General features: G+C 36.0%; 1 protein-coding gene across 5 annotated transcripts in view; it reads left to right on the forward strand.

Moving 5' to 3' along the window:
- The window catches only part of LOC124357305 (protein PALS1), a 262,643-nt gene that overhangs the window by 195,972 nt on the left and 40,565 nt on the right, over nt 1-26,106 (forward strand). For 4 of the 5 annotated variants that reach the window (XM_046808971.1, XM_046808969.1, XM_046808973.1 and 1 more), the window contains 2 exons: nt 15,659-15,893; nt 20,873-21,103. In XM_046808971.1, the coding sequence (XP_046664927.1) occupies nt 15,659-15,893; nt 20,873-21,103 (466 nt within the window). The remainder of the gene's footprint in view (nt 1-15,658; nt 15,894-20,872; nt 21,104-26,106) is intronic. The other variant, XM_046808972.1, reaches the window with a different exon arrangement.

Raw genomic sequence — 26,106 nt, forward strand, 5'->3', positions numbered from 1 at the left:
CGACGGGTTTAAAAAAAAAACTCTTATTCACAACACAACACAACACTACAAAAAGTAAATTGTGCGTCATTGGATGTGGACAATTTTTTGGTTTGTACTTATTATTTCTAATTTTTTCAAACTATAATTATTACCTCCAGTTGAAAACATTACGCTTATAGAATTAGTTCAAAGTCCTTGTGCATTGCGATGAAATCACAATGCATTGTGCGTGTTCCCGGGACACACAGCACCTTGTATCCCACTATTGTGTCGACCAGCCGTGTGTTTTGTCTGGCTCACGTCTCGCCCAACTGATTATTTTTGGTCGGTCGGAATACGTGATGAAGCCGGGCCTCGTATTTATTTATGACGTGAGCGAGGGAGGAAGGCGTCTCACTCGAATGCCCACCGCTCCACACCTGCCTGCGCTTCGGCCTCGGTCACTTGGATACGGATGTAAACAACGCGTAATACACGAGTTTCTATAAAACATAGCGCTTACCTCAACGCAGAACGTTATGTACCAAATTCTCTTCGATAGTAAAATTCGATTCATCAATTTTATCCAAATATCATAGTTTCGAAAACTTTAACAGGCAATATTTTTTTATTAATCTTGTGTAACTAATTTAGCCTAAAACAGATTTACTGTATATTGAACCAAACTGGCTACGAGTTACCTCTATGGGTAGAGAATTTCACGAACTGCTCTATTCGATTTTTTACACCAAAAGATTGCGTGGAGTCGTCATTCGGTGCGTGAGTTCTCTGTAATTTCCTCCGTAGACGAATAATGAATTCGAAATCGACCGGGGTTTGTTGGAGATTTTCATACAAAGGCATGGAACGTCTACCTGTCGAGCCTGTGCGCGTGCGTTTTGTCTGCCAGATGGTTGTAGCCCGGGGAGATCGTGTCCAGGTAGACAGTCGTGGCGGACAGAAACATTATACAACTGCAAGAACTCTATTTTTGAAAGTTACCAAGAAACCATTTTTGAACAAAGGGGTTTAGGTTCGCGAGGGACGCAAAGGGCCTCGCTAGTATCCTGTGTCACTCCGCGTTAACGTGTCGGCTGCTAGTTGCTTTAGACCCTTTCCTCCACGATATTGTTGACGCGTTAACGTGTCGGCTGCTTGTTGCTTTAGACCCTTTCCTCCACGATATTGTTGACGCGTTAACGTGTCGGCTGCCAGTTGCTTTAGACCCTTTCCTCCACGATATTGTTGACGCGTTAACGTGTCGGCTGCTAGTTGCTTTAGACCCTTTCCTCCACGTGACGCGTTAACGTGTCGGCTGCCAGTTGCTTTAGACCCTTTCCTCCACGATATTGTTGACGCGTTAACGTGTCGGCTGCTAGTTGCTTTAGACCCTTTCCTCCACGATATTGTTGACGCGTTAACGTGTCGGCTGCTAGTTGCTTTAGAACCCTTTCCTCCACGATATTGTTCACACTGCCGAGTGAGGCAGGAAACCACGCACACTCATCGTCGCGTCATTGCGTGATCCTAGTCTCATATGAGACTCTCATGGTAATCTTTATGGTAATTTCCACTTAATTACGAGGAAAATATGGATTAATACAGTGTTACAACATCTCTCTGACTGGACGATGTTAACGATAACCCACCCAATACCCGGTCACTATTCTCTAATAGAATATTGGTGTGTTTATAAATAATTAAATTAAAATGCAGTTCGCTATTTCATCAATTAAAACGATCTCTCTAATAGGTAATAGTAAATATTAAGTTTTGTAAAATTAGCTCCTGATTTTATATGAAGGGATATCACAATAGTTCTGATTGCCTCCATGGTTAGTGCTGTGAAGTGATCTGTGCAAATGAGGAGACGAGAGAGTGTCAAGTGACAAGTGATAACGTGCCCATTGTTCTATCATGCGATTGCTCAAGTCTTACTGGTAAGTTTGGTGTCATTTGTATGATTTATGATAACTTAGGAGTTCTGTATGTGTATAAAACACATAGAATGCCATGTACTTCACTTCTGTTCTACCACGTACTCCCTAGACTTCAATTTATGTCAAAGCCAATATACCATATATTTGCATCTTAACCTTTAAGTACAGTACTAACGTGATTTTTTAACACCATTATTGGAGCGGGGGTTTACTAGGCCCCACTTTAGTAAATTTTTAATAAATGGTACTAAAATAGTTAAACATTAATTATATTTGATCATATTGTAGGTTATGTTCAATTATCACATCACCGTTTGAAGTACTTTCCAAGAATAAAATATTTTACCTGCGTTCTTTCCAATCCTTACAGGTTTGTGTAAAAAAGTAAGAGTTTTTAATAATTGGTTTTAGAAAATAAAGATGATATCACACACGATTTTTAACCTTATAAAAACTTTTTAAATTGTATTTTAAAAATGTATTTTAATCGTATTTTATTTTGGTTTATAAATAGTACATATCTTATTATGCTTACTGTAATTTACCTAACCCTTGTGAACTTAAAATATGCCTTTATTGTGTTCTAATACACAACATTCAATTATTTTGCCATCCATTTTGTTTAATTTACCAAATTCATTTGTTATAAATAAAGAGCAAAATGTAAAATTTAAAGTATAAGCAGAATTGTCAGAAAAAAATATTAATCAATTAATTTGTTGTAGGAAATTTATACAATCAGTCCTTATTCTGATTCCTTTGGGATTTAAGGACTCTTCACAGACAGGCTTCATGTGCTTTATACTCATTGGTTTACTACATCTTTCACAGAAAGCACTTGTTATTATGCCTCTATTCTTTGTGCACACTACGCATTGAACTTTCCTTCTTTTCACATGTGCTGTGTTGTGTTAGCGTTTCCTTCCTCCAATGGAACTTGTGCAATCTTATTTGCAGACTGCCGGATATATTACATAATATGAGCAATGACATATTTTATAGTGTAGTGATATTTTTAGCGAGAATTCAATTTTTGTCATACCAATCATCTAATGCTGACTAGTCATAGCGGATCACGGTCTTTTAAATTATCTTAAACATACTTATATTACTAATTTTCCATATAAAACATACATTGTACGTTTGATAAACTGATTGATTTAAAAATACATTTTCTACAATTAGGTTAAGTTTGTAGATAATATTAGAAAATTAAAAACTGGTGTACTAAGTCCTGACCTTCACAATTTATTGCCTTGCTCACTTATTGCGATCCATGGCACTGACAGGTGGAGGTTTTATGTCTTTATTTGACGTCAAAACAAGTTAACTGGATCTTCATAGGATATGCTCTCTTAATATTATATGTTCTGAGCAAATATGATAATAGATTGTATCGTTAAATATATTTTTGTCATCTGCAACTCAAGTACCTTAATTGAAATATAAGTTGCATGTGTGTTACAAAATCAACTCATACTGTAAAGAAAAGTTAAAGAATGAACATGTAATAGAGATTTTTTTCTTGGAATACTATTATTATTGTTTAAGGCGAGGTGTTTTACTTTATTTCGACTCTGTAGATACTTCAGGGGTCCCAATGTTCTTGTTTGTTTTTGAGCCTGTCGCATATAACAACAGTATGTTACAAGAAGTGAATTTAAGAAAGGTCCTCAATTAAAGCAATGGTTTCTTTCATTCTTATGCTTTTCACTAATAACTTTTAAAACGAAACCATTTAACTATAAATGGTTTCGTTTTAAAAGAATGGTTTCTCACTAGAGAGTGAGGGTTGAACTACCGTGTTCTTGAATAATATTTTCTTTTTATTTGTTATAAAAACACTTCTGCTCTATCAAATTTGACTTTATTTAGGCCAAATAGTTGTATGTGCTGTACTTTCACGCTCATCAACATAAGGGATAACGCTAGGGGAGAAAGTCATACAATACTCTGCCACCCCTAGCTAGGTAGGCTAGCGGCACGTGACTGTAGTACGGCTTCCCCCCGACAGAGCACACGTCAAGTCATCCCCATCCCCTCACGTCATGTCGCCGTCATTCCACACTTCAACCACTCGACTCCATCAGACACACGACCTCATAATAGTTTTACCTGTTGCCTCTTTTTATACGGTAATGTCTTTGTTATTACCGTCTGGAGCTAATCTGTTTACTTGAGTGAAGGGAGAATATTCAGACCTCCCCCCTAATAGATTTGCAAACAGCCGCCAATTTCCGCATACCTGTATTATTATTTGGTGACATCTAACAAGTTTCGTTTAGTCGTAAAACGTTTTAAATATATTCAAATCCCTTTAAAAAATTATTCTTTAATTAAATAATAAAATTATTCATTAATGTGTTAATGTATCAAGAACCAGCTATAATAAGCTAGGTAAGTTTCACCTGAGTTTTACGCCATGAGAACAAAGTCATACGCTTTTAAACTCTTATTTTTTGTCCAACGAAAGGTGTCTCATTTTAAAGATAATATAAATATGTATGAAAAAAATAGTTTTCTTGTAAAGTGTATACTTTTTGTATATTTCAAAGATGATATTAACAGTATATGAACAGTTTTAAGATTTTACTCTAACGAACCAGTAAAAATATAATTAACTAGTTAACAAATAGTTAATTGTACTTAAAAACTGTTGGCTTAACCAGCTTGAGAATAAATATTTTTATCTCGTGCGTTTTGAAGTAATTTACACCTCTCCTTATACTTAGTACAGCCTCCCTCATGAAAATGTGTAAAATAACCTGCACTGTACAAGTAAAACATGGAAATATATATTTGGTCGTAACTACATTTGCCACTTAATAGTTTGCTAGTATTGTAGATTACAGGCATGATATATAGTTTTAATATTCATTGGCTAAGTATTACTCTTTCCAGCGCACAGTTTACTTGACTGTGCAGCACGAGGCTATACGGGATATTTAAACTCTTTGCGCTCAGACAATTCAGCTTCTGTTAGTAATTAAAAGTGCGACAGCATGAGTATACAAGTAGTATACTCTTGAGTATAGGTTGCTACTAGGTCTTCACATTAATATTTAATTTGTTTGTCTACAGTACTTCCACATTTAGCAAAATAATCTAACCTAAAGATGGCAGAACTTGTTCAGTATACAAGTTGATTGGAAGTAATAAAAACATAACTTGGCTACTAAACAGAAAATTAACAGACTGCACAGCTGTTATTGTCCGTTTCGAGCTACTGCAACGACCAGGATTGATATAACAGAAATGACGAAAGTAATAATAGTGATTCGATAAACGGTGAGCTGTCAGTCACTAAATACTGACAGTCGGACTGATCGTCTAGGGCAGTGGTTCCCAACCTTTTGTGTTTGGCGACCACTTCCAAATGCTTTTTCACATTCGCGACCCATCCTCTCACCCGTGATTTTATATATACATTATGTATATTATGTATTATATAACATTAATATAAAAATACACATGATTTTATATTTATATTCGTGTATAGAAAAAAAATGTGAAATGTAAATAAATATGTACACAGCTTAGTATTGAAAACATAGAAAGAGTTTATTGATTATTCAAGATTACAAATAATTTTTCTATAATACTAGTGTGACTTCTGGCATTGTTTTGATTGAAAAAGTAATTCAATGTCAGGATTAAAATTAGATATTTTGAGGCGTAAATCACTTTCACGTCCACCAGTCTGTTTCTATACTTATTCTTGATGTGAACCAAGGTTGAAAAGGCACGCTCACAAAGATATGTTGTCGAAAAAACCAATAGGAATATCATTGCCTTTTGATACAAAACTGGATAGCTTTGCTTAGCATTCAGCCAAAATGAGGTCAAACCTTTCTTCTTGAACATGGTTTTCATGGTGGAATCAAAGGACAACTCAATTAAAGCATCTTCCTGAAAGAAGAAAAAAATATATTTTTTAATAGAAGGGACATTTTGCAACGCTTAAAAACTGAAGCTCGTAGGTCAACCAGTTGTCACCTATTTCTGAAAGAGTTAATTTTTTCCCACAAGAACAAAAATAGCTACCATTGAAAATTCAGAAAAAAATTGATATAGTGTGATACTTAATTACAATAAAAAAAATTATAATCGGCATTTAAAAAATTCTGAATAAAAATAAAATTTAACCAAAAAGTTCATGTAAAAATGTGTACATACCTCAAATGTGCTAAGTTGACGTTCTTTAAATTATCCTCGTCGAATGGATTTTGTATCCACTTATTAGTAGCTGCTATTGGTGGAAAGTATCGCCTCAGTTCGGGATGACAAGCCTTGTAAGTGTTTCAATTATAATTTCTGAGGTTTACTGAATCGACTGTCAGCTCATGGAAAATCCACAAATTAGTTCATCAATGGGAATGCATCAAATTTATTTGCTTGTACCTTTTGATGCTATCTATCAATTTTCTTAATAGTAGCATCCACTTTATCTTGAACAAAGAATCGATGTACATCTTCTCCTTGTAATGTAAGATTAAGGATGTTTAGAGAGCTAAAAATGTCAGCTAGGTATGACAGTTTTATCAGCCAAGTCTCATCATTGAGGCAATCGCAAAGAAACAATGTTTGTCCTTTTCTGTGCCATCGTGTTCAATTTGAACCAAAAAACAATCTAACTTCCTCTCGAAGTTCTAAACAATCTGGAAAGCACCTTTCCCCGTGACAACCAACGCACTTAACAATGTAGAAGTAACTGCTTATGGTCGCTTCCCATTTCATCACACACTAGAGCGAACATCCGAGAGTTTTTTGATTGTGCTTTTATTAAGTTCACAATTTTTACGGCGTCATCAAGAGAGCTTTTGAGGTCTGGATTCATTCCCTTAACCGCCAAAGCCTCCCTATGGATGCTGCAGTGGGTCCATTCAACTAACGGAAGCTACTTCCTTGACTTTACCTACTAGGCTCGTACATTTTTCCCGACATAGCACGAGCTCCTCCATCGGTTGTAAGCCCGACACATTTCGACCAATTAATTCCATGTTCGCGAATAAAACTATCCAAGGAGTTGAAAATGTCTTAGCCAGTTGTACTGGTCTTTAGTGAGTGGCAAATAAAAATGTCTTCTTCAACTGATCCATTGAGATTAAACCTTACAAAACATAACAAATTAGCATTGTCAGCAATATCTGTACTTTCGTCTAATTGTAAAGAATAACAAGTCACTTTCTTTCACAGCAGATATTAAAATCTCCTTTACGTTAGCAGACATTTCCTCAATTCTACGTTTCACTGTAGTGTTGTATAGGGGTATTTGACCTATATGTTGACCTGATTTTTCATCAAGCAGAAGTGACGAAAATTATTTTTGCTCCGGGGCAAATATAAGGTTCTCGCCTGCTGTGTGCGGAGCGCTATGTTTTGCTATTAGCAAAGACAGCTGGTAAGAGGCCATAGTAAATTTTTTTTATTGCCTTGCCCAGATGACACATTCTCCATATTTGACCGAGTCGAAATAAGTTCTTTTTTATTACTTTGATAAAACATCAAAGGTTTATTCAAGCATTCTGGATGTTTTGTTGAAATGTGCCTCTGAAGTTTTGAAGGCTTCATACTTTCGTTAGCCAAGGTTTCGAAACAAAGTACGCATTGGGGTAAAGGTTCTTCTTCCGTACCTATGAACGTAAATCCATATTGAAGGTATTCAGGACAATATTTTCGAAACATTTTTTTCCGATTCTTAACATTTGAAAAAATACTCGAGGCACTATAACGTCATTGCTAGTAGACGGACGATTAAGCTCACCTTCATCAATAGATTCCAGTTTTCTTTTAATACAAAATCCAGTTTTCAGCTAATTCTCCATCGTAAATAGATGTAAACAGTCACTACTTTTAAAAAACGCCGCGACCCACCTTAAATCCGCCCCGCGACCCACTAGTGGGTCGCGACCCCCCGTTTGGGAAACGCTGGTCTAGGGGTTGGAACTCAGCAGTCGGAACAACTAAAGAGAGGTCACAGAAAGTCTATCGTCATTATCACAGAGAATGTACGAGTATATGTATACTGGCATTAGCGGCTAGGATCAAGCTGCCTGTGTATGAAGCCCAGCAGGTTGCATGATTTACGACCCTCAGCGATAGTACTATCAGGACCTGTGTGTTCAGATGACTATAAAGTTCAGCCCTTCTCCACTGCAGCCCTTCACGACGCGATGTGGCACAGCGTGTCCCGTTGCTCTTTGTCTCTATTGGAATTGCCTTCAAATTTTCCGTAACATAACATAAACACGTGAACTAACTATAAAACACACCATCAATAAATCTCGACTCAAACCCCAACTTGTGGTATATTATTCCAGGGATGTATCATGATAAAGAACGCTGCAAGCAAGCTAAGTTGGCGCTGTCTTCCGATATCCCACATGTAGACGAAACCATATAACTATACTAGAAAAAGTTAACTGAATGAAAATTATGAATAAAAATTTTATTATGAAATCATATTTATATGTTAAGTTTCACAAAGCATGGACAGGAACCTGTTACATTTAAAATGTTTTTAGTGAAGGATATCAAATATGCACAGCTAAATAACCACTCATATTTTAAGCATGGTATTGTGTCAGGAATATAGATTTCCATTAAATAGCATTTAGCTAAAAAGTCGTTATCGTTTTTAAAATCTGATAGTTACATACACAAATCTTGGTAAGAAAACTTACATTCTTATTGCTATAGTCGTTATTAGTAATGTAAATGTGTAACATGTAGCTGTTGCCCTACAGTGATTAATATCACTCTAAATTTCATTATAAATACGTCATATTTGGTACAGTATTTACATTCATATTAGGATAGGCCTACTGAAACGATAATATAAACCTAGACGTCTCACTGAGGTTAGTTATCAGGACCAGTCAACAGATCTCGCTAGTGTTGCGTAAGTCCCCGTCAATACTAGTACTAGAATTGGATGACGGACCGCGCTTTAAGTAGTTTGTACATTGAGACGTCCGTGTTGTATGTTTCTGTAATTTTGGATTGTATGATTGAATACTTCATGAGGTTTTGGTACACATTTTAAATATATTTTCTTTGTCCAGCTCCAAAATAGTTATGTTAGCCAGTATGGAAATGCGTCGAGCGATTTGGGAACGAACATAGTGATTTTCACCAGGAGTTTTTTGACTACGAATAAGGATATTGTAAAATACTTATAAGTAATAGAAATATCCCGAACCCACCATTACACTGGTCGTAGCCTCAAACTGTAATCGTGCTTATCGTAAAACAATTCCCCTTGTTTAATGATCAGCGTGTTACCTTTACCGTTTCCGGGATCTGGGTTTTTATTTCTCAATCGAACTCATCATAATGTGAAAAAATACATATAATCTTATCAGTTTAAATTTAAGAGGACGGTTCCGGACTGTTTCAGATCATCGTAGAGATTCGTATGTAGAGTATGCAAATTACATAAAAATTTAGAAATAATTTTTCTAACTTTAATATAATTAATACATTTGTTGTAAAAAAATAAAGAAATAGATTTCAACTTTTAGTTGCATTTTTTATATACATGTAATTTTTAATAAACTTTTTATCAAAAATGAAATCAGGCTATTGCCAGTTATACACATTTAAGAAACGTTAGATTCGTTTGACAGGTATTTGGTCTTCCGATCATATGTTACTTTGCTTAAACACATATAAGTGACAGAAACGGTCAACTAAAAAATAACATAATCGTAAAAAGTAAGGGCTATATAGTGTGGTAAGATGCTTGCTGGCAAGCGAGAAACCCAGGTTCGAGTATCAGAACCCCTCATCATAAACACACTGGTTAATGAATGAAACAATTATATATATTATAATATAAAATATTATTATATTTTGTTACACACAAGGTGTAACAAAAAGGTTGGGCGGGTTATGCATTTTCAGATTTTATGTGTGATTTTAAGCTAATGATTAAAAAATAACTTAAGATTACAGTGTATTTTGATAGGATATTTAATATAAATTGTATTGAAATTAATTAACTGTGATTGTTCATTCGTTTAATTTATACCGCATTAAATTGCCCTGCTTTTCATATTTATTATGTATGTGTAAATGATCAATTGTTTTTTAGAGCAATTAGGTACCATATATAGTAAAGCAAACAATAAATGTGTTTCGAAATTAGATATTTTTTGGAAATACAAACATTATATTCCTTTATATTAAATTTTATACAATTTTTGTGATTAGCATTGAATACAGAAAATAAGGATTGTACACCATGTGTAAGTCTGGAAGATGTTTCCTATAAGCTAATGATTAAAAAATAACTTAAGATTACAGTGTATTTTGATAGGATATTTAATATAAATTGTATTGAAATTAATTAACTGTGATTGTTCATTCGTTTAATTTATACCGCATTAAATTGCCCTGCTTTTCATATTTATTATGTATGTGTAAATGATCAATTGTTTTTTTAGAGCAATTAGGTACCATATATAGTAAAGCAAACAATAAATGTGTTTCGAAATTAGATATTTTTGGAAATACAAACATTATATTCATTTATATTAAATTTTATACAGTTTTTGTGATTAGCATTGAATACAGAAAATAAGGATTGTACACCATGTGTAAGTCTGGAAGATGTTCACTATGTATGGTATTTACATAGCGTAACCTTTTCTCAGTGTATCAATAATCGTCAGGTGGGGTTGACAGCTTTCTACTTGAGGAGATTGATAGAGTCTCCCGCCCTCTCTTCGCTTTACGCAATTACACTATACATTTCCATTTATATTTTAACACCATTTAGCTCATTTTTGGTGTTCCACCTTTTCGTCGGTGTAATGCAAATGTTTACCTTTATTCACCAAAAGCTACAGTACTAGTTCACAATGTAGCCTTTATCTGTATTCATAACCTGACAGGGCCTTCTTGAAATCGAGTAGTTGTCCGTCCGTCTGTGCTATAACTCTTGATAGAACGGTTCTAGAGACTTGGAAGCTCGTACATAGTTTCCACTTGGGCCAAGGAAGAACCCTATTGAATGTAATGTCCAGAGGCCACTCCCTCCTTACCTCTGTCGGACTGTCTGTGCGATGTATCTCGATAAAGGTACATAGTGTTCTCTTTGTTCAAGGCAGAACATCAGTTGTTCATCTGTCTGTACGTCTGGACGACAGTTTTATCGTCACGTTCTGTAAGGTACTTCGATACTGTCATATCAGTTAATGCATAGTACTCTTATTATGGCTGACTTCCCATAATATAGTTGAGTTCTTAGTCCAAGCCTTTAGAATGGATTTACCTTTGAGCTATTCGTTTCGGCTGTAAGATTTAAGCGCGTAGCTTTAATTTTTTTACAATCCCTAATTTAATTGTTGAGTTACGTGTCGTCAATCGGATCTATTGAACGAGATAAGAAATTCCATCAAGAGTAATTAATGAAAGTCTACAACCTAACTAATATTTGCATAATAAATCGATTCCAACGAGCCGATTCTCCGCAGGCATCGAGATTTGGCAGGACAATGGAAGGATGTGACTAGCAGAAACACGACCCTGTATCCTTGAGGTGTGACGTGACACCTACCCGGGCATTCCTGACCATGACGCGAGCCGTAGTGACGTCACGGCGACCTCCTTCTTGCGGCTTTCCTCTTTGGTAGGGTTTGTCCTGTTGAGTAAGGATCTTGACTTTCGTGTAAACGTCCCACAGAGTCAGGATAACTGTAAACCTATAATTTTCTATAAACGGTCACTAAAGTTAGAAATAATTCATTTTTTAACTGCAAAATATCCGTTGTATGCTAGATGATTTAGATTAATGTTGGAAGGTTAGATCATGGATACACAAATAGACAAGGACGTAGCAAGCGAGGGGGTCCAAGGGGTCCGGAACCCCCCCCCCAATTTTTAATTTGTTCAATTAATGTTTTAGTTAACGATTATAAATTTTGTCCTGCCTACGTTCTTGCAAATAGCATAACACGGAGTACACACGATCAGTTGTTCGGTAAATAGAGACGACGTGCGATGTGCAGTATTTTAATTGGGCAATTAGTAATATCCTCTAAGAGTGATGTAATTGAGACAAGGCGACCTTGCCGCGGAGTGTTGCTGCCACCGCCACCTCATGACGACATTGTCGCTGACTGACTGGACGTCAGCTTGATACGCTTCTTCTCTTGAATTCGGCATCGATCAACAAATACTTGACTGAAAGATCTGTGTATTGCCTTGTCCTATATATCGTTTGTATTGAAGTTTGATTGAGTTTGCAGCCAGTCAACTCCAACTATTATTCCAACTTTTTATGGTTATAATCTGTTGACATTGTGGTGCCCTCTATGCTACCGATTCGGATGTCAGACCTTTACGTCCGATTAGCAAATGAACTTGTAAAGTCAATTATGGTGATTTTATATAAATGATAAGAGTGATTGAAACATTAAAAAGCAGTCACTGCTTTGTGTAGAGGAACAAATGTTGTGATCGCGCTCATGGCAAATTCGTTTACAATATAGATACTTCAATTTCATCTGCAAGTCTTAGACACTCAACATTACAGAGAATAGGAATGTTTATTAAGAAATAGAGAAATATACTTTCAGGTCTCTCCTCTCTAGTCGACAGGTTCTGAAGCGGACGGGGAAGGGGGTCTGTTAAATAGTTGACCGTCGTGACCTTGGTGAAGTGTGACCTCTCGACCTCGTCAGACCATTTTCTCTCATCATCGGTCCTTGGAGACGGAAACCCGGACCGACTCCTCCCGGCCACTACTGGATGTATTTTTTACAATATGCCTGTGACGCGGTATAAATATATAATTCCCACCGTAGTACAATTGCTCAAAGTGCAGATGATTACTGGTTGATGTAGCTGAAGGTCGTAAGATTACCGTTCCGGAAATCCCTCATCTAACTAACTAAGGGAGATTAGTCCCTTTAGTGTAGTCTTTGTTTTTTTACGATTGAAGAAATTCATATTAACTATAAGTAAAAGATTACTGATTTATTGATATGTTTCAAGATGAATTTTAGGAACATCTTTCTGCCTGAAACAGAGCCGAACACAGTCATGTGCGAGATACAGGACCGACCAAAGTTGATAAAAATGAAATTGCACAGTGCCTAAAAACATCTTACATAGTGCAATCAACAACTTTTCACCTCAGAGTGTTGGTCGGCTCTTAGTAGTAGTTTTTAAGGCAAGCCTAGATCAAATGGTATATAATTTTAAATGTAATGAGACAAAAAAACATTAAAAGTTAAGTTTGGAAAATTTTTGAAAAAAGGGAGACTGTTAAGGTTTTTGAATATTATAAACTAAATAACCCATATAAAATCATTTAGTTTAAATCAATCATATATCAGACTCACAATATGGATATGTATAGACTATAATGAGAATTAAAAAAAGTAAATTGTGGTCCTGTCCAATAGGAACTCCAATTGTGCCTTACTATTTTCGTCTTATACAATATTTAAAATAAGCAAATCCTAAAGATCACCCACCGAGTCCTGTGGCCTACGTCACTGACGGTATAATACATATTCTTTTAATTTCATAGCTAAAAATTAATTTGTTCTGGGATCTATAATTATACTCAAGATTATAGTTCTAACCCAAATCGTAGTACCTCTTCAGTGTAACAGAACAAATCTATGGTGACCATGACATAAACTCTGACGAGCCTACGTCAGGAAGGCTCTTGCACAATAACAATTACAAAGCTATCATGGCATCTGGAAGGTTCTGGGAGCCATTGTGAAAACACTATCTGCTGGGCTGAAGATGGTGTAATCAAGTTTTGGTTTGGATAATTAAAATAACAATAAAGTAAAGTCATAGATAGCTCTTTAGGTTAACTTCACTGGAGGTGAAAAAGGTTGATACATTTTGTCTTGGGAACGACGAGGTTCAGTGATTAGTATGATACTTAATTATTTATGACGGAAATTATAAATAAACTCAGTTTTTACATAAACTGTTATCTTTGATGTAGGTAGGCTACATATTAAAAAACATACATGTTATCTTAAATAGTTTCTTTTTCTGATTCATATGTCCCTAAATTGTGATTCAAGAATGGCCTTCCCACTCCTCGTGGAATAACCTAAGAAACGTTATCAACTTTTTTTCTCTCTTTAAAAGATAGTGTTATGACCCAAATCTTGTTCTAAATTAAAAATTACTATTCTAACCGAAAACTGAATGCACTTCCTTAAAATAGGTGTGTTTAGCCAATTCTTTTCGTCTTACATGACAGACTCTTACAAGATATTCGGTTTTATATCACGTGTTTATAATGTGAATGAGGCATAAATTGATGGCTTCAACAAATAATGCAGAAGGTACTCGAAGGTATCAAACGATTATAGCCTCTAAGAATTTACCTTCAGAACAATAAAGGCGGTATATGTTTAGTTAGTAATATAAGAGAAAAGGTTTTCAAGGGACTCGACCGATTGGCCTTCTGCCAAAACCACGATGAAAGTGAGAAGCACATCAGTACTCAGTAGGTCTCAGCTGGTGTGCCGGATGGACTAACAATCGGGCATGACCTTGTGGATTGTGTCCGCTGGCCACCAGTCCAGTCTGTCCTTGATCCTCCCAGCGGCATGACATTCCGGCATGGTCACCGTCATTTTGATCGCTAAACGAAAATTATTAATAGTTTTGCCATATGTTTGTCTGTTGAAGTCACAATTTTTGAACATTCTGGAAATTACCTCTCATTTTTAATAGCAACAATCCAAACTTTAAAAATCATAATCTGTTATAAAGAAGCCCATTAGGCTACACATCGCTTCAGGTATACATGATTGTAAAAAATTTTAAAATCTTTTGATGCACGTAGTTAGAGCAACGTTAATGTTATAGTTACATTCTACTATAGTTACAAACTAAAAGTTAAATATTTAAAAAAATGTTTGAATCCAGGGTTAAAAAACTGAAACGAAGAGATATAAATTAAATTTTTAATCTCTAGATGACCGTCTTTGTTTTATTGAATGATTTAAAAACTAAAATTCAATAATCCGTAAGTTTAGAAATGATTAAGCTGACACGATGATTGCATTTTTTTAAAGTCCAAATCATATAGGAACAAAGAATGTGTATTTTCACAGAGAATATGCTAGATAGTATGAGAATTATTTTAAAGAATTTGTTCATAGGCTATCCGTTATTACTATTTACAACGTACTTAAATCCTGGGCAACTGTATTTTTCAATAGTTTCACTTAATTATACGATAATTATTTTTTGAAATTATTGTTTTTAGTTTTTTCTACAAAATGTCTTTTTCCTAACAATTAGAAGGGTGTGTTCGAAAGCCATAACATGATGATGATTATGTTAACTATAGTTTTGACATTGAATGACTGCATGCCATGGCGTCGCAGTGACAAGCAGTATATTGGTTGTGGGACAAGTGGACGCCGAACCGGTCAAGCGACCGCCGGGTGTCGAAGAGATGGACGATGCCTACTAGATGATGATTATGATGATGATGATGATGTCGATGTTGATGAATGTCTGTTGGCCAAGGCGGCGCAGTGGCAGCAGTATAGTGGTGGTGGGACAAGAGAACGTCGAGAATACAGGCGATACCTACTAGATGATGATTATGATGATGTTGATGATAATGAATGATTGCAGGCAAGGCGGTGCAGTTGCAGCAGTATAGTGGTGGTGGGACAAGAGAATGTCGAGAATACAGACGATACCTACTAGATGATGATGATGATGATGATGATGTTGATGATAATAAATGATTGCAGGCCAAGGCGGCGCAGTGGCAGCAGTATAGTGGTGGTGGGACAAGAGGACGCCGAGCCGGTCAAGCGGCCGCCCGACGTCGAGGAGACAGACGATGCGTACAAGATGATGATGATGATGGCCGCCTGTGACAACGGACCTCACCGAGAGATGGCTGTGGACGTGCCAGAGTCGTGGGCGCCCAAGAACAAGACGCCACCTCGCTATCCCCCTCCGCGTCCACAGGTCAGGATACAGGTAAACTACTACTGTAGCACACATGGTGGGGGGGGGGTGTTGGAGTGAGTTACAAACAACCATTGGTGTTTTGACTCAATTTTATCCTGCAGGAAAAGTAAGAACAGGTGTATAGTAAATAGAAACAATTCATTTGTTCCAACAATAGTAGTTTTAGGTGGTGAGCATTCTGATTTTACAAACGAGGAGAAGCCGAGGTCAGAAATACGAATAAGTGCTTCAAGACATTTTTTTTCTCCGTGTCGTAAACCGTGGTTTTTATCATTTTGAAAAAAAGTAAAACTTTCACATTTAATTCATTTTTATTACATAGAGAGATAGCAATACTCTCAGGTTTACAAATCAAAACAGCTGTGTTTTTTGCATTTACTTCTACAGAAACAATAACAAAGATTGAGATTAGAGCGCTGAAAAAGCAAATTGTGTACCAGCTAAATTTTTAGATCTCTGTTATAAGGTAAAGAATAACCATCACTTTACGGACCAACTTATTTAAGTCAAAAACACCTGTTATTTGTGCAGTATGATACAAGTACCTTTCTTTGCTAGATCTCAAAATTAGTTTGAGATACCAAAATTCCTAAATCATAAAACTGATTTACTTTATTTAATTGAATATTAGAAAAATAAATATCCTAGAAAGTAACTGAGCATATATTTACTTTAGGCTATGTTTTTGTTTTTAATTCTATTCCTGGATTTTCAATTAAAACAATTTTTAACGAAAAGCATTTATTCTAATTATGAAGTAAAACAATCATAACACAAAAATTTAGTAATTAAATATTTCTCTTTAAGGAAGAAAGCTCACTGTCTTCCTCCTGAACTCTCTCAAATAACTGTAAATACATTGTCTAAAAATCCCACTTTCACAAAAATCTCCCATAACCTGTATTCTTCCAGATTTTAAAAATAATATTTTCAACCGTACTCATTATAAAAGAATACTTTTCCTAATCATTTTAATCAAAGCAAACATTATTTACTATTATATAACAAAATAATGATATTAAGTACTGTAATCTCATTTCTTTTGATTGCCTATACTTTACAATAACTGTCGTTAATATCAAGATTATACAATTAATACTTAAAATAAATGTAGCTATGATTAGTGCAATTAATTAGTAACATTGTCGTTATGTTCCACTTATGATGCAAGAAAACAATACGTGGCAAGTTGCTGTACAAAACGTCCAAATACGTACGCTGACTTGTACGGGTATGCCAAATTTGTTTGGCTAAGAAAATGTTTGACTTGTACGGGTATGCCAAACTTGTTTGGCTAAGGAAATGTTACGTTTCATCTCGCAATTATTTTTCTCAGAAGCATTCAGAGAAGCTTTCTTAGAACTCGCGTGATTTAGCTTTCTCCAGGTACGAGTATAAGGAAACTCTAACCGTGCTCCTTATGGTTCTAGGTTCAGATATCATGTGAAATAGTTCACAACAATAAGATGGCCTTAATAAGCTAGCGCATGAGACAGTTAACTTTGTAACATTCAGTTTTAACACGTTTTTAAAGTCGTTTGTCAAATTTAGTCAAACTGTAGTTGAAAACGAATGAGTAAATATCGAATAGAATTTGTATTTTCAAGAAATCTCGGATTTTTATTTCTGCTCGTATATTAAAAACATAATGCTACTAATGAATTAGAACGGAATATTAATGGAATATGCTTAATAAGCCTAATCTAAAGCTGTGATTATAATTATTGTAAGTATATTTAATTGTAAATATTGACGTATTTAGTTTTATTGTTGGTCTAACAGTACAAAAGCCAAGTTTTACGAGATATTTTTGATCAGGTAGATGGATGACTACTTTTGCTAATTTGCAAAAAAAAGACCGCGCACTTTAAGTATATGGCACATTTAGTTACACTTTCCAGTGAGCATGAAATTCAGTTTAGTACCATAAGTTCAGTATCAGAGAGACTTTAACTTATTGTTCCTCATATACAGTGACCTAAAAGTGTGATTAGACATTAATATCACATTGATTTCAAACCGTTCGTTATATACATTACAGTCACTACAACGTTTTACTAAACGTGTTTATGAGCAAGTTAATTTATGGTTGGACATAAACATAATGACTTCAACATGAAGGAAGTTAGTATACATTAACATTACAATGACTTCAAGGTATTGCTAAAACACAATATGTCAAAGTGAATTCAACGTCTGGTTGGACGTAATAAACACACTGACTGATTCACTGATTTCAACAACCGATTTCTATTAAGGTTACAATGACTTAGTTATTTGTCATGTACGTCAGAGTGATTTCAACGTATGGTTGGACAAACACAGTGACTTCAACCGGCGTATACATTAACGTTACAACGATTTCGTTGTTAGACGCTTAGCTCAGAGTGACTTCAAGGTATGGTTGGACATAAACACAGTGACTTCAACCGGCGTAGATATTAACGTTACAACAATTTCGTAGTTAGACGCGTAGCTCAGAGTGACTTCAAGGTATGGTTGGTCAAACACAGTGACTTCAACAGGCGTAGATATTAACGTTACAACGATTTCGTTGTTAGACGTGAAGCTCAGAGTGACTTCAAGGTATGGTTGGACATAAACACAGTGACTTCAACCGGCGTAGATATTAACGTTACAACGATTTCGTTGTTAGACGTGAAGCTCAGAGTGACTTCAAGGTATGATTGGACATAAACACAGTGACTTCGACCGGTGTAGATATTAACGTTACAACGATTTCGTTGTTAGACGTGAAGCTCAGAGTGACTTCAAGGTATGGTTGGACATAAACACAGTGACTTCAACCGGCGTAGATATTAACGTTACAACGATTTCGTTGTTAGACGTGAAGCTCAGAGTGACTTCAAGGTATGGTTGGTCAAACACAGTGACTTCAACAGGCGTAGATATTAACGTTACAACGATTTCGTTGTTAGAAGTGAAGCTCAGAGTGACTTCAAGGTATAGTTGGACATAAACACTTGGCTGTACTAGCGGCCATCTTGATTTTAGCCCAATAAGAACAATCGAACATTTTGACGCTCTTAATTTTGGTTGTAGAGTTGTGGGAAATGTCTAGTTTTAAAGATATCATTAATACGCATATAAACGCTTTCCGTTAAAAAATAATCGTCGGCAATTCATAAATAAAGGCTGAAACTTTTTATTTACTTCCCAGTTTAAATATTGAAAAAATGTACACTTTATAAGAAAGATTAAATATAATGGCTTAAATGATTGGTAGATACTGTTATTATCAATGCTGTCTTTACAATGAATAAGTAATGGTCAAACGAACTTGATTGTTGTATACTGATTTTAGTTGATAATGATAGTTGATAGTCTGATAATCCAAAATATTTAGCCGTTATAGATCACGTACGTACAAAATCTCGGGTTTAGAAATGAGAGTCACGATAACGTAGATGTCTGAAGAGAGATATAAGCATTGCAGTGTCAGGCTTCAAAGTGCGATTAATAATATTTAACCGTTATAGATCACGTACGTACAAAATCTCGGGTTTAGAAATAAGAGTCACGATAACGTAGATGTCTGAAGAGAGATATAAGCATTGCAGTGTCAGTGTCAGGCTTCAAAGTGCGATTAATAATATTTAACCGTTATAGATCACGTACGTACAAAATCTCGGGTTTAGAAATAAGAGTCACGATAACGTAGATGTCTGAAGAGAGATATAAGCATTGCAGTGTCAGGCTTCAAAGTGCGATTGATAATATTTAACCGTTATAGATCACGTACGTACAAAATCTCGGGTTTAGAAATAAGAGTCACGATAACGTAGATGTCTGAAGAGAGATATAAGCATTGCAGTGTCAGGCTTCAAAGTGCGATTGATAATATTTAACCGTTATAGATCACGTACGTACAAAATCTCGGGTTTAGAAATAAGAGTCACGATAACGTAGATGTCTGAAGAGAGATATAAGCATTGCAGTGTCAGGCTTCAAAGTGCGATTGATAATATTTAACCGTTATAGATCACGTACGTACAAAATCTCGGGTTTAGAAATAAGAGTCACGATAACGTAGATGTCTGAAGAGAGATATAAGCATTGCAGTGTCAGGCTTCAAAGTGCGATTGATAATATTTAACCGTTATAGATCACGTACGTACAAAATCTCGGGTTTAGAAATAAGAGTCACGATAACGTAGATGTCTGAAGAGAGATATCAGCATTGCAGTGTCAGGCTTCAAAGTGCGATTAAAGATAAACGCCTCAGTTACATCAACATGTACTCGTATTTAGACGAAATTGTCCCAGTATATTAGATAATATGAAAAATTTTGGTTAAAGTTAGACGAATACATCAGAGTGGTCCAAAGTATTGGAGGTCCAAAATTTAAATGATTTGTTAGTGTGTGGTGGTAATAGACCTAAAAGAAATTTAAATACGTATCATTGAAGTCGCTGTGTCGTTCATTACGATAACAAATTTTGTAGTCTTATGACTGAGAATTTCTATTGGAGTCACTATATGGCTTTGACTATACTTTAAAGTTGCTTTGAAGTTTACGTCGAAACATTCAGCGTAGTCACTTGGACTTTTTTATTGAGACGCATATGAATTCAGTATGTATTGCCGATTTTTATCAACATTTTATGTACTTAAAACCTTTCCTTCCTAAACGTGATCTTCCATGGGGGCCTGCACATAATTGTATCAATATTTACGGATGTCATTTAATGTTATTGGAATATTGAACTATATGATACCGAAGAATAATAAATAATGGTAAATGATCCGGTTTTGGTTATCATGGTTTATGTAACTTTTGCTGAAAACAGTGTAAGCAACAAGAAATGTATGCTCTGACACAACAACTAAGGTGACTGAAAGAATAGGAGAAATAGGATACTCTAATCCTTTAACCGGTTTAATTGATTGAATAGCATTAAAGATTTCATGCAGCCTCAACTGAGCCCTGTGAGTGTGACCCAGTGGTTGTTCTGTCTTGTCTCAGGCCAATGTGAATGGGATGGGGGAGAGTCCTAGCCCTAGCCCCGCCAAGCCCGTACCACCCCCCAGGGACCACCTGCGGATAGAGAAGGACGGCCGCTTGGTCAACAGGGCGCCGCCCCCTCAGCTACCCGCCCGCCTCACCGACAACATCAACAACAACACCAAAGAGCCGCCCCCGGCCATCGCCCCCACCCCCACCTCGGCCGAGCTTTCTAGCATACGGAAATACCAGGTGAGTACTTTGGCTCTACCATACGTTACCGCAAACACTCCAAAATTTACCGATATAATAGTTCATCATAGCTGCCAAAACATATTTGACATTAAATGTCACCAAGTATTAGAAGTTCCAATTTTATTGCGGGGTATTAGGGGCGCTAACCATATCTATGTCTGTACACGCGAGGCTTACGTGAAGGCCATCCTCGGAAGTCTTAATGTTACATAGAGATTTTAGGGACGCTAATCTTAACTCTGCCTATACACGCGATGATTACGTGAAGGCCATCCTCGAAAGTCTTAATGTTTCATAGAGATTTTAGGGATGCTAATCTTAACTCTACCTATACACGCGATGATTACGTGAAGGCCATCCTCGAAAGTCTTAATGTTCCATAGAGATTTTAGGGATGCTAATCTTAACTCTGCCTATACACGCGATGATTACGTGAAGGCCATCCTCGAAAGTCTTAATGTTACATAGAGATTTTAGGGACGCTAATCTTAACTCTACCTATACACGCGATGATTACGTGAAGGCCATCCTCGAAAGTCTTAATGTTCCATAGAGATTTTAGGGATGCTAATCTTAACTCTGCCTATACACGCGATGATTACGTGAAGGCCATCCTCGAAAGTCTTAATGTTTCATAGAGATTTTAGAGATGCTAATCTTAACTCTGTCTATACACGCGATGATTACGTGAAGGCCATCCTCGAAAGTCTTAATGTTACATAGAGATTTTAGGGACGCTAACTTGAACTCTGCCTATACACGCGATAATTACATGAAGGCCAGCCTCGGAAGTTCCAATGTTATATAAGAGATTTTAGGGGCGCTAATCTTAACTCTGCCTTTACTCGCGAGGATTATATGGAGACCATCCTAGGAATTCCCAATGATAAATAGAGATTTTGGGGACGCTTATCTTAACTCTCTCTATAGACGCGAGGATTACGTGAAGGCCAGCCTCGGAAGTCCCGTGTTTTATATCGAGATGTTAAGAATGCTTATGTCAATTTCTCAGTTGATACCTTGTGTTTCGTAGTTTATAGTGAATAGAAGATTCTGGAAAGAAATGTTTTTCAGGAATATGCTATAAGGTAATATAGGTGACCAACGAGTACATGGTATTAATGCTTCTATTGTTATATCGTTTCATCAGTAGGCCGGGATGCAGTTATATTATTTATATAACACTAATCGAGAATAACAATTAAAATACATCCATAACAATCAAGTGCGGTATTTATAAATCAACTAAATCGTCTTTTTATACGACAGTAATGGTGTATTTATGTTTTTGTCCTTGTTGAAGGGATCCAGAGAGCTTCTTCTAATATCTACTTTCTATCCACCCTGCTTGTAGATAGAACGCCAGAACGTGAATAATGTTTCTATAAATGTTTTTTCGTTTTATTAAAGTGTGGTTTTTAGTGTTTATTAAGAGTGAAGCAGGGCAAATACCATTCATGTCCTGTTCTGGTTAGACAAACATTTTATTTCTAATCTGATCAAGATAAGAAAAATGAGACCTTGAGATTCAGTATCTGTAATACCAATTTTGGCTCGTCCTTTCCCCATACAACAAAGTGTTTGCAGAAAGTACGTAATCTTGTAAGTACGTAATTTACAGGGCTATCAAACATTTCATTATTTCGGGTTAAAGTGAAGTCAGGTTACCCACAATGATTATACTTAGCGAAATCAAAGTTTTATTATTTTAAATCTCTATTGTCGATAATCTAGTTGTTCACTTATGTTAAGGTTAAACTCATCTAATCAATGATCGATTAACTTGCTACATTAATTTTATCACCTACATGTATTACAAATGGCGCTGGTTTTTAGGCGAGAGTTGTGACTCCTCGTTTAAAAACGTGATTTGATTTGTTTTAATCCTTGTCTTCTTGACGATTTTAATCCTTGTTTTGCTGTTAAATAAGTATAATACAGTACTGTCAACTAATGCTAGTTTTATGCATGTTTTAATTGACGAAACATGGTTTCATTCATGGTTTCAAGTAACAATGTAACTAACTGGAACGTACAGTAAAAATATACATGGAACCTTGATAAACAATTTGAGTAACTGATATTCATGTCGCCTTCAGTACATGTGTAGACAACACGCAATCCAGCGACGTATGCCGTGTAGAGAAAATAGTCCTGTCGGCGCTATTATTTTCTCATTTGTAGCATTGAACTTAATTAAATAAAGTGATGTACATCAGAATTCGTTCCCTGTGCCACGGAAAACCGGTTTGTATATTAGTCATCCTTTAAGAAATGTTTACAATTTGTGGAAGTGTAAAAATTTTGAAGTGGTGTTTCTCTTGGAAACAAATTCAGGATAACAGTCATGGTAAACATTGACAAATTCTGAATTACAGATTATTTATTTTTCTTATGTTATTGGTTGAAAGTAAGGTGTTAATTTGTGTATTCTTGATGGAGTTTTAATTCTGTCTATTCAAGAGATAAGTTCGCAAGTTGGAATACTCCATTGAAGAGTATTTGTGCCAAATTTGTATACTCTACATTCTATTGTTTATTTTACATCGTTTTGAGTTATTTTTATTTTAGAAGAGTCGTGCTATTATCATGTAAACAAAATTTTGCATGCATCACCTCACATAAGCCGAATATAATTGTTTGGTTGTTGGTTGTTTTCTCCGAAATATACACCTCTCAAATAGACATGGATTCCAAATTTCGGGGCTCTTCGTCAGCTTTTTTGCGGTTATAACAATTTGAAAATGTCGTACTTATTTCTCAGGAGCAGTCACTCACTATACGGCCCACAATTTTATAATAGGGACGTTTCAAATACTTATTTAAATTTAAGGTTTGGAAGGGCAACCAGAGTACCCAGTTTCAAGTTTAACGAGTCTGGAAATATCTAATCTCTTCGTTCAGTGGACAAATTTTGCGCTTTAGATGGTGCAAGCTATTTGTTTTCATAGTGAATGTCTTAAAAGACAAACTGTATTTGACTAAATAAAGGCGTGTGTGATATAACTAATGTTATGCATAATTTCTGTTAACTAACAACCCAAAAGTGATTAGAGTGTCCGTAATGATTCTAGACAGGGTTGTTCATTACCGGCCGCATTGATAAACCGAAGGAAGCGTATTGAGGTAGTTGTAGCAGGTGAGTGAGTGAGTGGGTGACGAGCGCTCGGCATGCACACCACTCAGTGATAAGCCATGCTGTGATACCGTAGTGATAGTCGCAGTCGCACACCAGTTACAGTTCTGTAGGTGTCATGTTCACTGTGCAACCATCGCCGTCATGTGTGACATCCTACTAGCGCCGATACATCAGTGCACGGTGAGTCGTGAGTCATGTCCAAGATTTTAGGGTAGTCCGTCTGTCTGTCTGTTCATCCGTCTGTGCGATCGTTTTTGAAGGTCGTACAAATTTAAAACTTGGTACATAGGTACTACTTGGTCCTATTTTATCTTGAAATTAAACGATCAACGAGCAGTCTGCCTGTCTGAGCGGTAACTCTTCATAGAATCGCCGTATAGACTTGTAGTAGTTTCCTCTTGGCCCAAGGAAGAATTTTATTTATTTCTACGTTATAGGACAGTCCGTCAGTAAGTAAGTTGGTATGTCTGAGCGATAACTCTTCATTTGCATCGCCGTATAGACTTGTAGTAGTTTCCTCTTGGCCCAAGGAAGAATTTTATTTATTTCTACGTTATAGGACAGTCCGTCAGTAAGTAAGTTGGTATGTCTGAGCGATAACTCTTCATAGAATCGCCGTATAGACTTGTAGTAGTTTCCTCTTGGCCCAAGGAAGAATTTTATTTATTTCTACGTTATAGGACAGTCCGTCAGTAAGTAAGTTGGTATGTCTGAGCGATAACTCTTCATAGCATCGCCGTATAGACTTGTAGTAGTTTCCTCTTGGCCCAAGGAAGAATTTTATTTATTTCTACGTTATAGGACAGTCCGTCAGTAAGTAAGTTGGTATGTCTGAGCGATAACTCTTCATAGCATCGCCGTATAGACTTGTAGTAGTTTCCTCTTGGCCCAAGGAAGAATTTTATTTATTTCAACGTTATAGGACAGTCCGTCCGTACGTATGTTGGTCTGTCTGTGCGATAACTTTTGGTAAGGTCTTATAGATCTGAAACTTAATACATAGATTCCTCTTCCTCCAAAGGAAACCCTATTGATTTTAAGGGCAAAGGTCAATTCGTCCGTCTGCCTATACGAATGTGCATTACCCTTTTAGTCACGTTCTGTCGGGTATTTCATAACTGTATCTATAGGTTTATACTCTTTTCAATAGTGAGACAAGCGCTGGTGTGAAAAGCAGTGCATAATAATTACAACTGATTGCCCAAGAAAACAAAAGTGTAAACGTTCTTCTTCAAAGATCGAGCAAAAAGTAGTTAATTTCTCTCGCACTTGATAAACAAAACTAAATAATTATTGAATTTTTAATGATCGGGCGACTTAGTTTTGTCATTGTTGGGATAAGTGACGTTCTGGTTTATTCAGCCCTCCCCCTACCCTTACGGGAGTGACGGTTATTAATACACAATTTTTCTAAGATGTTGACAATAACTTATACGTTTAATGCCCTAGTATAAAACTCTGGCAATACAGTTTGTAGTGGTCCTATATTTTCTTTGCCTCTTATATAATTTTACTGTAACGAAAATTATATACAATGTTTTGTTCGAATGAACGTCTAGCCTCAACATGTTGCAGCCAGTTATCTGATGGAATAGTTTTTATGAATTAAAAAAAAATTTCTTTGTAGCCCTTCATGATAACATTTCTAAAGAAAGGAAAAGTAGAAAAATGTATTATTCCACGAGAAGTGTTAGGAATTTGAAGCAGAATTTGAAGATGTCTTACAATCAGTACCAAAGAAAAACTGTTGTAGATTAGGGTATGGACATTTTACATTATGTACATGAATGATAACTCGAGAGAGTGACATTTAGTTTTTTTATTATCAAAAGCCCTTGTAAATATTTTCTTCAATGTCACT

This window comes from Homalodisca vitripennis, chromosome 3 (genome assembly GCF_021130785.1).
Source record: "Homalodisca vitripennis isolate AUS2020 chromosome 3, UT_GWSS_2.1, whole genome shotgun sequence".
In the NCBI taxonomy this organism is placed as follows: Eukaryota; Metazoa; Arthropoda; class Insecta; order Hemiptera; family Cicadellidae; genus Homalodisca; species Homalodisca vitripennis.